The sequence below is a fragment of the Zonotrichia albicollis genome, chromosome 18, assembly GCF_047830755.1.
Source record: "Zonotrichia albicollis isolate bZonAlb1 chromosome 18, bZonAlb1.hap1, whole genome shotgun sequence".
Taxonomy (NCBI): domain Eukaryota; kingdom Metazoa; phylum Chordata; class Aves; order Passeriformes; family Passerellidae; genus Zonotrichia; species Zonotrichia albicollis.
Window position 1 is genome coordinate 12,209,223 of NC_133836.1, and position 15,548 is coordinate 12,224,770.

At 56.8% G+C, this 15,548-nt stretch overlaps 2 protein-coding genes across 2 annotated transcripts in view; one reads left to right on the top strand and one right to left on the bottom strand.

The window, feature by feature from the left end:
* FBXW8 (F-box and WD repeat domain containing 8) overlaps positions 1-4,050 on the top strand; it is a 67,593-nt gene extending 63,543 nt beyond the window's left edge. The window contains exons 10-11 of the mRNA XM_074554362.1: positions 1,454-1,570; positions 2,570-4,050. Coding sequence (XP_074410463.1) covers positions 1,454-1,570; positions 2,570-2,714 — 262 coding nt within the window. The 3' untranslated portion in view covers positions 2,715-4,050. The remainder of the gene's footprint in view (positions 1-1,453; positions 1,571-2,569) is intronic.
* Positions 4,051-8,762: 4,712 nt separating this feature from the next.
* TESC (tescalcin) lies at positions 8,763-15,184 on the bottom strand. The gene is made up of 8 exons (XM_074554363.1): positions 15,023-15,184; positions 12,084-12,153; positions 10,674-10,754; positions 9,848-9,987; positions 9,700-9,761; positions 9,526-9,633; positions 9,113-9,160; positions 8,763-9,009 (listed from the first exon to the last, which is right to left on the bottom strand). Exons 1-8 carry the CDS (start codon positions 15,078-15,080, stop codon positions 8,932-8,934), a joined length of 645 nt encoding a protein of 214 aa, XP_074410464.1. The 5' UTR covers positions 15,081-15,184; the 3' UTR covers positions 8,763-8,931.
* Between the last annotated feature and the right edge of the window lie 364 nt (positions 15,185-15,548).

A 15,548-nucleotide genomic window follows, 5' to 3' on the forward strand; every position in this document is an offset into this window, starting at 1 on the left:
ATTAGTGCTGCCCCAGGAGCAGGGCAGGGCTGAGCTCAGGGATGTGCTCCAAGTGAAACCATTAGATTAAACAGGTGGAAAACAGTGTTTAATCTATAGAGCAATCAGAAGGGATCACTTCAATCAAAAGGCTTTCCTGGATGAGGTGTGTGCTGTTCTCCCTGCCTGTGGCCCCCTGCCAGCAATGGAGCACAGGAGCAGGAGCTGAGGGAGGTGACAGGAGACACATTTGGGGTGTGGAGATGAGCCATGCTCAGCTGGAGAGAGCAGTGACTCCTGCTTGAACACACAGTGCTGCTGCTGGGTTTGGGCTCAGTGTTCACCAGTGGGAGGGAAAGGAGTGAAAACCTGACTGGAGTGGAGGAGGAGGGACATGGGGACGGGGAAGGGTCTGGAGGAGCAGCTGAGGGCACTGGGATTGCTCAGCTGGAGCAGAGGAGCCTGAGCTCAGAGCTCAGCAGGGCTGCAGCTGCTCCTGAGGGCAGCTCCATCTCTGCTCAGGGACAGGGACAGGGACAGCTCCAATCTCTGCTCTGGGACAGGGACAGGGACAGCTCCATCTCTGCTCTGGGACAGGGACAGGGACAGCTCCAATCTCTGCTCTGGGACAGGAACAGGGACAGCTCCATCTCTGCTCTGGGACAGGGACAGGGACAGCTCCATCTCTGCTCTGGGACAGGGACAGGAGCCATCTCTGCTCTGGGACAGGGTCAGGGACAGCTCCATCTCTGCTCTGGGACAGGATCAGGGACAGCTCCATCTCTGCTCTGGGACAGGGACAGGGACAGCTCCGTCTCTGCTCTGGGACAGGGACAGCACCCAGGGCATGGCTGGAGCTGGGCCAGGGCAGCTCAGGCTGAGCTCAGGGCAAGGCTCTTCCCCCAGAGGGTGCTGGCACTGCCCAGGCTGCCCAGGGAATGGGCACGGCCCCGAGGCTGCCAGAGCTCCAGGAGCCTTTGGGCAGCACTGCCAGGGATGGGCAGGGTGGGGGTGTTGGGGGTCTGGGCAGGGACAGGAGCTGGGATTATCCCTGTGGGTCCCTCCCCACTCCATGGCTCTCAGCTTGTGCATTTGTAAGCCAGCTCAGTGCAGGGTGTGTGGGGTGTCCTCCCCTTTTTTTGGGAAGCATCCTGCCCTTCCCGGGACTGCTGCAGACGTTCGGGCAGCCAGCCCAGCCCAGCCCAGCCCGTATCCCTCCCTCCCTCCCAGGCTCCGCTCTCCTCTCCGGCAGCATTCCCGGCCTCCCCGTGCGTTCTGGGAAGAGCCCACTAGATGGGGATAGAAGATGCGGGATGTGCTGCGGGCTGGAGGAGCCGGCAGTGCGGGTTCCCCGCCTCTGGCCGCTGGTTTCACTCACTCCGGGTTTATCCCCAAGCCGGTCCCAGCCCAGCTCTGGGATTTTGGGAGCCCAGCGCCCGTGGCCGCTCACGCCGGGCTCTGGGTTGTGTTGCAGACACCCAGTGCGCCACGTGTGGTTCGACTCCCACATCCTGATCACTGCCAACATCCCCGAGGAGAAGAACCCCCGAGGCTCCAGCATCACCGAGGACGACCCCAGCTTGCACCGAAAGTGAGAAACCAGCCCTCAGCAATGTGCTTTGTTCTGAAATAGCACCCTGAGCACCTGAGTCATCACCCAGAGAGGGTATAGCAGCCAAAAAATAAAATGAAAAAAAGTTTAAGGGTGAGGTTTATAAAACAAGCAATGAATTGGCTCTTGATTTGCTTGAGTAAAAAAAAAAAGCTTTTTTTTTTCTCAGCAGGGGAACATAAAGTCCACTGAAGCCAGGCAGGGAATGTAGCCCTCTCCATGCTCGAAATATTAGTAATGCTGTCTCCTCCTAAAGGAAAACTACTGGCATTTAAGCTGCAGGTTTTGGTATTTGCATCTCAAACGGCTGTTAGTGCTAATTGAACTATCAAATACCAATGTATTTATCTTCCCCCGTGCTGGAGGGCCCGGAGATGTTTCAGCAGATGACAGTCACGTCTCTGCAGGGCTGGGGGATGATTCACCAGCCCTGGGAGGAGGCTGGGGGAGCTTTCCCTGCTCAAAGGGCTCAGCACAGGGGATGGGGGTTTATCCAGCTCTTCCCATTCCCATGGTTTTTATGGTGATTCCTCTGTTTGCTTTCCTGTGACGGTGTTCACAGGGGTTCTTGGATTCCGGAAGAGATGAGGATCTGACTCCATGTTTCAGAAGGCTGATTTATTATTTTATGGTATATATTACATTAAAACTATACCAAAAGAATAGAAGAAAGGATTTCATCAGAAGGCTGGCTAAGAATAGAATAGCAAAGAATGATGACAAAGGTTTGTGGCTGGGACAGAGAGAGTCCAAGCCATCAGACTGTGATTGGCCATTAATTAGAAACAACCACATGAGACCAATCCCAGATGCACCTGTTGCATTCCACAGCAGCAGATAACCATTGTTTACATTTTGTTCCTGAGGCCTTTCAGCTTCTCAGGAGGAAAAATCCCAAGGAAAGGATTTTTCATAGAAGTTGTCTGCGACTCTTTCCCACTGAGCTGATTTGCTGTGTCCTGGCTGTTTTGCACGCAGGTACCGAGGGGTGATTTATTCCTACGATTTCTCCGTGGACCAGCTGGCCGTGGACAGCGTCCTCCCCATCTGCCGCTCCTCCTACGACGAGGTGTCAGGTTACAGCTACAACATCGGCCTGGCGGTGCCCTACGACAGCATCTAGGGCCAGGGCACGGCAAACCCCTGTGGGACACGCACCCAGGAGCTGGGGTGGGCTGCAGAAAGCCCTGGGGTGTGAACCCCAGCAGGGCAGGGCTGCCCTGCTGCAGTGAGTCACTCTGGACATGTCCAGAGATCCAGCCTGGGGCAGTGGAGAGGCTGAGAAAGGAAAGGGAGCGCTGCAGGGTGAGCAGAAATATTCCTGCTGCTTGTGGGAAAGATGCTGCAGGGCCCATGCTGGTCAGGAAGCCAGAGTGGGACTCTGAAGGGGTGGGAGCTCTCTGAGTGAGGAGTTCTTGCCTACCCCAAGAGGGAAAAAAAATCAGCAAGGATTGGAAAAAAGCATGTGCTGAGGCACATGTTTGAAATGTCTGTCCTGGTATTGAGCTGCTGGTTCTTGTTTTCCTTGGAGGGCATTGGGATGTGCCTGGGAACAGCAGGCACAAAAGGTTACAGAGGCTGGGAGAGGGCTTGGGATGGAGAGAGGGAGGGAGGGAGGGGAAGGTTCCCTAGGCCAGGCTGGATGCTTGGGAACTCAGCAGGGCACGCACACACACATCAAAGTCATTTTAGAACAATTTATTTTTTTAATTCTTAAAAATCCTGGATCAGCTGTTTTCTAATTGTATGTGTACATCTGTCAAATGGAAATTTGTTCCTGAGCCTTTTAGGGTGAGCTGAGCCCTGCTCACTGGGACCCAGGGCTGGCTCAGCTTGTCAGGGGTGTTCTTGGCTGGAGAAACCTGGAGGGTTTTCAGTGCTGTCCCTGCTTCCAAGCTGGGAGCTGACCATGGAGCAGAGGGGATGAGGTGGCCCCAGTGCCCTCCTGGGTGCTGAGCCCCAGAGCTGTGGGGAAGCAGCAGCTGAGGGGCAGGAGGTGCTGCTCAGGTGGAAATGAGGAGGGAGGCTTTGCCTTGAGCCCAGGTGGCACTGACAGACAGGTAAAACCAGTTTGGGGAACAAAGGCTCCAGTCCTGCATGGAGCTTTTTGCTGATTTGAAATGATTTTATTGTGATCTGCCCTTGTAAACTGACTGGTGCAAAGCAAAGCTGTGTCAGTTCTGTTTAAATTGAGATTAAGTTTTAACTTACAACACCTTTTGTCCTGGGTTAATGGAATCAGTGTGAGCTGAGGGAGGGGTGCAGGAATGTGCCCAGACCTGCAGGAGAGGGGCTGGGCTGGCCCTGCAGACACATGGGCTTCACTGCTTTCCTTCTTTGCCTTGGGCCAAAATGTCACATTTTAGGTATTTAAGTTACCCTTTTCCATGTGATAGATACACAAAAAGTGCAAGGGGCAAAGCCTTTCTGTCTGACCAATAAATTTAATCTTTCATAAAGCTTTGGTCTTTTATTTTTTATTTCTTTACCCTTCCCTCCCTCCATTCCTGGAAGAGCAGGAAGTGTCATGGATGCAGAGTTCAGCTGAAACCTGACAAATAAATCATGGGCTGACTTTGGGGGTTGCTCCGATGTGCTGAGCAGGGAGAGCTCCCAGCTCATTGTTCTCCCTTCCCCTTATCTCTCTCATTATCTGGGAACAGCTTTGTTCTCCTGACTCTGGCTGCTGCAAGGAGCTGATAAGTTTGTGTGGTGCCCTTTTCCTTTTCCCAGGGTCTCCTTCTCCTCCTGCCCGTGCCAGGCTGTGCCGGGATGGGCACTGCAGCCCCTGTTCCCTTTCTGGGCAGCTCCGGTGTCCCTCTGTCCCCACGGGCTCAGTCACAGCTACCCCGCGATTGTCCTCGTTAATTAATGCGGTTAATTGGGGAAGGTTGTACCTCAGCAGAGGAGGGTGTGTTTGACTCACACTGCTCATGTGGATGTCTGGGGCTGTTGGAGGGTGTGAAAAACGCCAATCACTTGTTTTTGAAATTTGAAAAGTTTAATAGTAATAAAATGGTTATAAAAATAGTGATACAATTACAGTAATAATAATTTGGACAATTTGAATTAGGACAATATGAGACAATAGAGACAAAGAGTTAGGGATGTCCGGGTACCTTTTCTGGGCAGCAGGAGCCTGAAAATGGACCCACACTAACAAAGGATTAACCCTTAAAAGCAACAGCCTGTTGCATATTCATACACCTCATCCATGATGCATAAATTCATTCAAACACAGGATTCTGTCTGGGCAGTGTCAACTTCTTCCTCTGAATTCTGACAGCGCCTTCAAGGTGGGAAGAAGTTCATTTCTTCTGATAATGGAGCCATAAATTCTTTTTCTGTGAAAGATTCAGGTGTCCTGTGGCTGCTATCTCAGCGCGAGTCCCCTCTTTAAAGAAATATCCTCCATAGCATCGTTTCTATTTTAACAATTTTTATAACCTAGAACTATATTTAACACATTACTTAAGAGAATTAATACAGCATCGCTTTCTAACACAACACATATAATATTCATTTTAATATTTGTAAAAAGCCAATCATAAAATATGCATTTTTCACATTCAGCTGTAGGGTCGCTCATTTCCACTCCAACCCTGGGGTCACTCAGTTCCCCTCTTCTGTGTTGGGGTCACTCATTCCCCTCTCCAATCCCAGGAGCTGCTCTCCCTGGTGCTGCCCAGCCTTTCTCAGCCTCCCTGCAGTTTTCCATCTCCAATTTTCCAGTTCCCCCTGTGGTCTGCACAGAGCTCTGTGTGTGCCCCGTCCTGGCCCCACAACAGAACCATTTTCCTTTATGGATGCTCTGGGCTTTGTAGGATTTTGCTGTACTTTGTCCTTGCCAGCTTTCCCGGGGCTCTGCCAGCTTTCCCTGTGATTTTTCAGGAGGATTATCCCCGTGTTTGCCGTGTGTAACACGATGGATGCTCCTGCCCATGCCCAGGGCTCTCCGGCTCCATCCCTGCCCTGCCCAATCTCCTTCCTGCTCTCCCCTCTCCCATTTCCCACAAGGAATTCCCAACACAAGCAAAGCTGTGAAAAATGCCGATGTTATGACTGGCTTTTCGCAAATATTAAAATGAATATTATATGTGCTATGTTAGAAAGGGATGCTGTGTTAATTTTCTTAAGTAGTGTGTTAAATATAGTTTTAGGTTATAACAAAATGTTAAAATAGAAACTGTATATGTGAAATATTTTTTTAAAGAGAGGACTTGCACTGAGATAGCAGCCACAGGACACCGAAATCTTTCAGAGAAAAAGAATTTATTGCTCCATTATCAGGAGAAACGAACTTCTTCCCACCTTACTCAGCCCTGAAGGCGCTGTCAGGATTTAGAGGAAGAAGCTGACACTGCCCAGACAGAATCCTGTGTTTGAATGAATTTATGCATCATGTATGAGCTGTATGAATATGCAACGGGCGGTTGCTTTGAAGGGTTAATCCTCTGTTAACGTGGGTCCATTTTCAGGCTTATTTTGCCCAGAAAGAGGTACCTGGACTGTCCATAACTCTTTGTTCTTATTGTCTCGTATTATTCTAATTGTCCAAATTATTATCACTCTAATTATATTACTATTTTTATAACCATTTTATTACTATTAAACTTTTAAAATTTTAAAACAAGTGATTGTCATTTTTCACAAAGGGAAAGCGCTGCAGCCACTTGGTTTTGGGTCCTGCCTCTGTTTCCCAGCCTCCTTTGCTTTCCTTGCCCCTTAGAATATCGGGGGCAGCTAATTATATTATAATGGTTATATATATATATATTATAACATACATAATACATAATATATATTATATATTATATATTATATATTATATATTATATATTATATATTATATATTATATATTATATATTATATATTATATATTATATATATTATTAATATATATTATTATTGGCTAATTATAATGACTCATTAACTCAAGGGATAATAGTCATCCTCTCATCCATCCTCTTCACCCTTCCCTGCCCTTGCTGGGATCCTCTGGGATGATTCCTGGAGGAAATCTGGGTGTGGAGGGGGAGAGGGACCATGAGCTCGAGTTAACCCCTACAGCCCCAGCCGGGGGATTTGGGGCAGAAAAGGATCCTGCAGGGCCCCGGGGCTGTGATGGGAGCTCGGGGCTTGCAGCTGGATCAGGGACTGGAGTGGTTCCACAGAATCCGGATGGGAATTTCAGTGGACAAACAGGGGAAGGAGCCTGGGTTGGCTGTGGAATCCTGGATTTGGGGTGGAGCTGGGGGTTGTGCCCTCGTGTGTGTAGGGTGGAGAGGGAGCGCTGGGGGTCCGGTACAGGAGAGGAGGAGGAGGAGGAGGAGACGGTGGTGGTGGTCATGGGGCTGCCCAGAGGAGCCCAAGGAGGGAATCCCGGAGCTGTGCAAACGCAGCCCAGGTGGGGAGCAGCACCAGGAGCCCTGCAGGGCCCCAATGGCTCCTCCGGGAGAACCGGGAGCTGCATCCGCACGGTGCCCTCCCAGCTCCATCCCCACCGTGCCAGCTCCATCCCAGCTCCCTCCCAGCTCCATCCCACCGTGCCAGCTCCATCCCAGCTCCATCCCACTGTGCCAGATCCATCCCAGCTCCATCCCCACCGTGCCAGATCCATCCCAGCTCCATCCCCACCGTGCCAGATCCATCCCAGCTCCATCCCCACCATGCCCAGCTCCATCCCAGCTCCATCCCCACCATCCCAGCTCCATCCCCACTGTGCCAGATCCATCCCAGCTCCATCCCACCCTGCCCAGCTCCATCCCAGCTCCCTCCCCACCGTGCCCAGCTCCATCCCAGCTCCATCCCACCGTGCCCAGCTCCATCCCCACCATGCCCAGCTCCATCCCAGCTCCATCCCCACCATCCCAGCTCCATCCCCACTGTGCCAGATCCATCCCAGCTCCATCCCACCGTGCCCAGCTCCATCCCCACCATGCCCAGCTCCATCCCAGCTCCATCCCAGCTCCATCCCAGCTCCATCCCCACCATGCCCAGCTCCATCCCAGCTCCATCCCCACCAGGCCCAGCCCAGCCCCACCGGCAGCGCTGTCCCACGGCCCCTGGGACATTCCCAGGTGGGACATTCCCAGGGGACCTGGGATCAGCTCCATCCCCAGGGCAGCCCTAGGCTGGTCCCTGGGACAGGACAGTGCTGTCCTTGTCCTTCCCCGGGCTCCGGGAGCTGCTCCGGGCTCAGCTCTGGACGACACAGGGACTTGGGAGGGGACAGAAGCCCTAAATGTGACCCCAGTGTGGGGGTGCTGAGCAGAGACCCCAATAATGAGGAAAAGAAGGAGGAAATGTTGCCCTGAGCCAGGGGTGCCACAGGTAGGGACACAGGGGTGACACAGGGGTGACACAGGGCCGGTGGCCCCACACCCATGGCTGCCCAGCCCTCATCTGCCGGCTATGCTGCCCCTGTCACCAGGGGAAGCTGGTTTTTTTTTTTTTGATAAAACAAATAAATCTTCCCTGCCTCCCTAAAAATAGCCGTTGCCCTTTTTTCCCTGCCTCCCTCCCTCCCCGGCCCGGGCTGCCTTAGAGACAGAACCCGCCTGGAGCCATCGAGTCATTAATGGCAGTAAACAACCCCCGGCTCCCGAGCCTTGTTCCTGCGGGAACATGAGGGGGCAGAAGCCACCTGGTTGCCAGGAGCCCGTGTCCCCACGTCCCTGCTGCCTGCTGGGCTCCTCCTGCCTGCTCTGCTTTGGGATTAAACCAGGAATGTTCCTCGTGTCGCTGCCTCCACATTCCCTGCAGGATGCAGAGCGGGACGGGGCTGTCCCTGCAGGTGCTGCTGTCACCTCCTGTCCCCAGCATCCCCATCCCTGCCCCTCCCCAGGCCTGGGATCAGCCCGAGCTGGGCAGCTCCTTCCCCACTTTCAGCAAAGGCTGAAATACCAAATTTGTGGGGCAGCCAGGATTTGTGGAGGGTTTCAGCTCAGGGAAACATGGAGTGATGGATAGATGGATCATGAATGGATGGATGGATGGATGAGGAATGGATGGATGGATGGATGGATGGATGATGGATGGATGTATGGATGGATGGAGGATGGATGGATGGATGGATGGATGGATGGATGGATGGATGGATGGATGAATGGATGATGGATGGATGGATGGATGGATGGATGGATGGATGGATGATTTCTCAGTGAGGACTAAAAAGAGAAATATCTTTTATTACAGATAAAAGCCTCTGATGTTCCTAGAGGGCAGCCCCAGCCTGGAACAGGCACACGGGCGGGGCAGAGCTGAGTGCCAGGACATGGAGCTGCTGCTGGGTGCTCTTCCTCCTCCTCTTCCTCCTCCTCTTCCTCCTGCTCCCCTCTCAGTAGCAGTGGGCGATGGTGTCCACGTTGAGGAAGCGGACGTGCATCTTGGTCTCGATGTCGATGCCCTGCCACATCTGCCAGGGGACAGGGTGAGGGGACCAGGGCCACACCCCGGCCCTGCTGTGCCCCTCCTGTCCCTGTTCCTGCCCCAGCCCCTCCTCCCGGGGTGTCACCGACCTTCAGGAAGTCCTCGAAGGTGATGCCCTCGTACACCTGGTCCGGGCCCTGCTCAGTGAGAGGAAACATGGCAGCTGCCCAGGGATGTCCCCTGGGGCTGAGGGACACATCCCCCACGGGTTCCTGCCCTGCACCCCATGGCCAGCCCCGGAGTGGTTCCCAAACCCCCTCGGCTGCCAGGAGCAGCCCTTTCCATAGGCAGTGAGGATGGACGGGGGTGTGTGGGATGCTGTTTGCTGATCCCTCTCTCATGAGCAAACATCACCCTGGGAGCTGCTGCCTGCAAAAAACACCTCCAGCCAAAGCTGCTGAGGCACAGGGGGGTGCCCTGGGAAGCAGGGACACCTCCCAGCCCCATTGTGACGCCAGCAGAGCCCCTGAGAGCAGGAGGAGGCTCCAGCAGAGGCTCCCACCATTTGTCCCACACAGATGCTGGCTGCCTCCATCATGGCCCCGTCGGCGATGGACCGAGCCGACTCCTTCTCCAGGTGGGGGTTCCCCGACAGCAGCTCCTCCACCACCTGCAAGGGCAGAGGCTCAGGCCAGGCCTGGGGATGGGGAATGGGGCAGGGGGGACACAAGTTTACATTTCTGTACTCCTGCAGCGTGATCTTGCCGTCGTGGTCCGAGTCGTACATGTGGAACAGGACTGGGGGGACACAGGAGGGGACAGCAGGGTCAGGGCAGCCCCTGGCCAGCAGCCCCCAGCCCAGGCTGGCCCCGGGGCAGCCTCACATTTCAGCTTCTCCTTGCGGAAGCGGTCGAGCTGCTCCTCGTCCATGTTCATCTCGATGGGTCTGAAGTAGGACATGATGGTCAGGAAGTCCTCGAAGTTGATCTCCTCCGCCAGCCCGTCCGACTCCTGCCGCAGGTTCCTGGGGGGTGATTGGGTGTTGTGGTGTGGTTTTATACTTTGGAATAGGTTTGGTTTTGTATCCCAAATGGTTTATCCCAGATTGTCCCCCCTCCCTGTACCTGTGCAATCCCTTTCCTTTGCTGGGATCATCCCCAAATCCCCACCCTGGCTCTCTGTCACCATCCCATCCCCTCCAGCCAGAACTTTCCATCCAGGACATCAAGTGATCAGCCAGAGGCCAGGGGTCAGCCCCACAAGTGTTACCCCAAATCCTGTCCTAAATGTCCATTCCCAGTACCCATCCCTCAGGTCACTCATTGGTCAGTAAATGTTCTCTACTTTGGGTTTCCACCTCCCTTTCAATGTAACCTTGGCACATCTCCCTGGCTCTCAGCAGGAGCCCCCTGAGGTTTGTGGGGGCTCCTTTGGGACTCCTGGAATAAAACCTTGGATTAACCCCTGCTAAGAGTCGGCCCTTTTATCTTCTACCATTGTCTCTGGTGACTCTCCCGCTGCAAAGGTGACAATGGGGAACCTGCCCCAGCACCATCACACGCCAGCAAAGCCCCAGGACTGGTTTATCCCTAATACCCACTTAAATGTCTCATTTTCCACCCGGGTCCACCCCAGCCTTTAGGGGGAAGGTCCTTGCCCAGCCCCTCCCCATTCCCAGAGGATCAATCCTCCCTCCCTGGGTGCTCTCACCGCTTGTCAAAAAAGGCGTGGACGATTTTCCCTCGGATGGGGTTGAACTCCAGGTCAGGGATGCTGTCAAAGTTCTCCTTGCTGCAAAGGGCGCAGAGAGAGCCCGGGGTGTGAGGGAGGTGGGGAGGAGGGAGAAGAGAAGCCCCGAGAGACCCAACCCTTCCTTCCAAAGCAGGAAAAATAAAGGGATTTTGGATAAAACCCTTTTTCTTCCGTTCAGACTGACAACAAGTCCACGTTCAGGGATTTTGTCCTGCCAGGATGGGTCTTGGGATGACCCCAGGGCTCTTTGCATGGCTCCACCTGCCATGGATTTTGGAGTTTTCCCAGGAAAAGGCCTCGAGCAGGGCCCACCAGGGAGATCCTGCTGCCCATCCTCCCCTCAGCTTCCTGCTGGGCTTTGATCTCTGGGATTTAGAAAGCAAACCAAGAGCCAAGAAATAACACTGGGAGAGCTCAGAGCTCTCCCAATTCCCTGTGCAGCCACCAAGGAAAGGGACAGGAGCACCTGAAACCCCCCCTTCCCTCCCCAGAACTGGTTTTAAAGCTGGGGGGTGATGAGATGCTTGTCAGGAGTGCCCCTGCTCCCAGGCCAATGGGTTATTTTGTGTTTTCCTTGGAATATTTGCAAGGCCACACTGCAGGAGCTGGCTCAGGGAAGGACAGAATTCCAGCCCTGGACAGGCACCTTGGGACATCCCAGGGAAGGGGGAGATACAGGGGGTGGCCCCAGCAGTGGGGCTGGGATTGCAGTGGCACTGGGATTCAGTGGGGCTGGAATTGCCCCGGGGCTGGGAATGGAATTGTAATGGGGCTGGAATTGCAGCAGGGCTGGGATTGCCATAGGATGGGAATTTCGGTGGGGCTGGAATTGCAGAAGGGCTGGGATCGCGCTGGGTCTGGGATTGCATCAGGGTTGGAATTGTAATTGGGCTGGAATTGCTGTGGGGCTGGAACTGCAACGGGATGGGAATTGCAATGGGGCGAGGATTGCAGTGAGACTGGAATTGCCCCGGGGCTGGAATTGCCATGGGATGGGAATTGTGGTGGGGCTGGAATTGCAGCGAGGCTGGATTTGCCACAGGATGGGAATTGTAATGGGGCTGGGATTGCTGTGGGGCTGTGATTGCAGTGGGGCTGAGATTGTCCTGGGCTGGAATTGCCAGAGAATGGGAATTGTAATGGGGCTGGGACTGAAGTGGGATTGGGTTTAATTGGGGCTGGCATTGCCCCAGGGCTGGGATTTAAGTGGGGCTAGCATTGTCCTGGGCTGGAATTGCCATGGGATGGGAATTGCAATGAGGCTGGGATTGAAGTGGGACTGGGATTTCGGTGAGGCTGGCATTGTCCTGGGGATGGGATTGCCCTGGGGCTGGGATTTAATTGGGGCTGGCATCCCCCATTCCCTACCGGATGGTCAGCTGGTCCTGGCTCAGCTGCTTGAAGCGCCGGTGCAGGTGCTCGATCTGCTCCGAGGTGACTGCCAGGGAGAGGAGAGAGGTGACAGGGGGACCCTGGGGGACCCCTCTGTGCCACCCCCATTGCCTGTGGTGCCACCCTGCAGGTCCCTCTGTGTCCCTGTGCCCCGTGCCAGGGGCTGGGTTATTCCCTGTCCTGTCTGCAGGGAATTCCCTGGCCCAGCACGGCACGGAATGGCACAGTGGGATCCCTCCCAGCTCAGGATCCTGTTGCCAGCCCACTGGAGCAGGATTGGCATTTTTGGGGTTATTGTCACGGTGGGCAGAGCTGTGCCCAGGCAGCTCCTCCTCTCCCCCTGCCCCATCTCTGCCTGGAGCCAGGAGGTTCCTCCATGTCCTGCACAGCCACGGCTGCTCTGGGAAATAACTCTGGGATCAGAAACCTGACAGGAGACAGGGAAAGGACACAGAGGGGGCACAGCAGCCCCCCAAAATCAACTCCTGGCTTTGGGATTGCTGCCACTGCTCAGGATGAGCCACAAACCAAGGGGGCACCAACCCCATTCCAGGGCAGGGCTGGGCTGGAAGGGGGAACCTGCAGCTCCCTGTGAGCCCCCCAAGTGCTGGGGCTCAGCAGCACCTCCACAGTGCCCTGACCCCCAGCACAGTGAGTTTATCTCCTCCTGCTGCTCTCCTGGGGCTGTAACCAAGCTCTGACCCACCAGAGCCTGACTCTTGTGCCAACATTGACAGAGCCATTCCCAGGAGCCAGGGAAGCTCTGGAGCTCTGTCTCTGTGGGCTGGGGGTCTGTCTGGGCACCCCCAGGCTCCTGCAGCCCCAGCAGCTGCAAATCAGCCACTCCTGGCATCAGGGAGACACATAAAACCACGTTAAGGGGTTGCGAAGGGTTAATTGCAGCCAGCCAGCAGGGTCAGAGCTGGGCTGAGCTGCCTCCCTCGCTGCCTTTTATGATGTTTAAATAATGTCCTTTGCTTTGCCCACTGCTGCTTCACAGCCTGGAAATAGCAGCTGCATTGATCAGCGGGGCTGGGCCTTCAGAGCTCTCTGTGAGAGCCTGGAAATCCCATCTGGGATGGGCCAGGGGGGCCCTGAGCCTGCCTGGATCCCTGCAGGATCCCTTCAATCCCCTTTATCCCCCCTGAGCCCCCCAGCTCTCAGCTGGTGATGCCCAGACCCCACTGGATATTTCCCCCCAGTCCCTGCTGGCTGCTGCTCTGCTGCTGTCCCATGGAAACTTTCCCTGGACTTTCTTTCCAATTTTGGCCCTGCAGAAGTGACCTTTCCCTCTGTGCCGTGACGCCACCGCTGTCACCATGGGAGCAGCTGGGCCACCAAGGCCTGAGCATCACCAAAAAGCTTTGAACTCTCCGAAAAACGTCCCAGGCACCCAGAGCACAAAGAGCTGGGCTCGGTGGCTGGGTGCTCATGGTGGGGCTGGCCCTGGAGGGCTGGGGGAGGCTTTTGCTGCCTCTTTCCCCATCCCAGGTGTTCCTCAGGGCGGCTCTCCCGGCATCGCTATCCCTGTAAAGGTGGCAGAGCTCGGCTGCTCTCCAGAAAAAAAAAAAAAGGGAAAATCTGCAGGAAAGGCAAAAGCTTTGCTGGAAGGAGGGCTGGCTCAAGGGCAGCACAGGCTGCTGGTGTCCCTGAGAAGCATCCTGATGCTGCAGGCCCGTGTCCAAGCACGGCAGCCTCTGCTATCGGGGGAAAATGGGATTTCAACCAAAGGGAGCCAGGCTTGCTGTTCCCAGCCTTGCGTGGGTTGTGCTGCTCGAGCAGAGGGAAAGGGGCACTGAGGGGGCTCGGGGGGGCTCAGGGGCACTGGGGGGGCCCAGCCTGGCTGCAGGGATGTCACAGCATCCCGGGAAGAGCCGCTTCACCCTGGGGAGATGCTGCAGCAGCTTTGGGATGGAGCACATGGAGGGAGGGAGGGGAAGCAGCCCCGAGCAGCCCCTCAGGGTGTCCCTCCATGCGGGAGAAGGCAAAGGAACGAGCCTGGGGCACCTCCGGGTGGCTCTGCCCTGTCCCTGCCCCTCCCTGGGGACCGAGGGTGGCTGCAGTGCCCTGTGTGAGCTCGGAGCCCAGCAGCGAGGCTGTGAATCCCCAAATCCCCTTTTTGGCAGCAGCCACAGCACGGGGGGAGCTCTGTGATACCACGGGAGCCCAGGACGGGCCCCCCCTGAGCCCTCACTGCAGCGGCTCAGCAGGGCCGGAGCTGGAGGATCCAGCGGGAGCTGCCGGTCCCCGTGCCCGGAGCTGCCGCGTCCCGGAGCGGTGACACTGGTGACACTTCCAGGACGGGCACGGCCACCCCGTCCCGTTCCCTGCCGGTCCCTCGATCCCAAAGCAGCCCGGGGTGTCCCGGCCCGGTGGCTCCGGGGCAGAGCAGCGCTGCGGGGACAATGCCCGGTGGTGCGGTGGCGGAACCCGGCTGGGGCTCGCACGTGTGGCCGCTCGACGCCCCGGCTCGCGGGCTGGTGGCAGCAGCAGGGACCAGGGTGACACGCTGGCACCCTCTGGTGTCACTCCTGCACCCTCCCCTCTCATTCCCCCCCCCGCTCCATCCCCGCTGTCACATCCTGCTCTCCCCCAGCCCAGGTGACACCTCTGCACCTCCCCAGTGACATTCCCTGCACGGCTCCTGCAGCCCCTGCGCTGCTCCAGCGTCACCTCCCGCAGCCCCCCGGCCACACAGGTGACATTTGTGACATTTCCCGTGCGCCCCCCCTCCCTCCCTTCCCGGCTGGCACCTCCTGCAGCCCCCATCGAGGGTGCCACGTCCCGCTCAGCCCCCCCTCCCCGGGTGATGATGTGTCCCCTGCCGGACCCCGGTGTCCCCTCGGGCGGCGGCCCCGGGGGCTCGGTGCGGGTGGGATGATCCGGGGCGGTGCCCGCGGCTCCCCGGTACTCACAGCCCGTCCTGTCCGCCAGCTCCCGCATCTCGGCGGGCACGGAGTGCGCGGAGCCCATCCCGGGCCGTGCCGGGAGCGCCGCCGCGGGCGCTGCACCGGAGCCGCCGCCGCTTTTAAGGGCGGGCGGGCGCGGCGGGGGAGGCGGCGGCGGCGGCGGCGCGGCGGCCCCGGGTCCCTGCGCGCCCCCGCCCAGAGCAGCGCCGGGCCCGCGGGGAGGGAGCCTGGGGAGCGGGGACAGCCCCGGCAGCGGCTGCGGGCACCGGGAACCCCCGGCTGTGCCCCCGAGAAGGGCGCGGGGATGCCCCGGTATCCCCGGCGGGAGCGGGGCCGGGGTCTCCCCACGGACACCCCCCGGCTGCCCCAGCCTTGGCACTGCCCGGCGACACCCAGAGGTGACCCCCCATGACGGGGGGCTTCCCTAGGAGGCACCCTGGGATACACCCTGGCTGCATCCTGGGGGTTCCCAGCTTTCCCTGGTGACCCTGGCTGTACCCTGGGGGTTCCCGGCATGTCCCCGGTGCCCGCC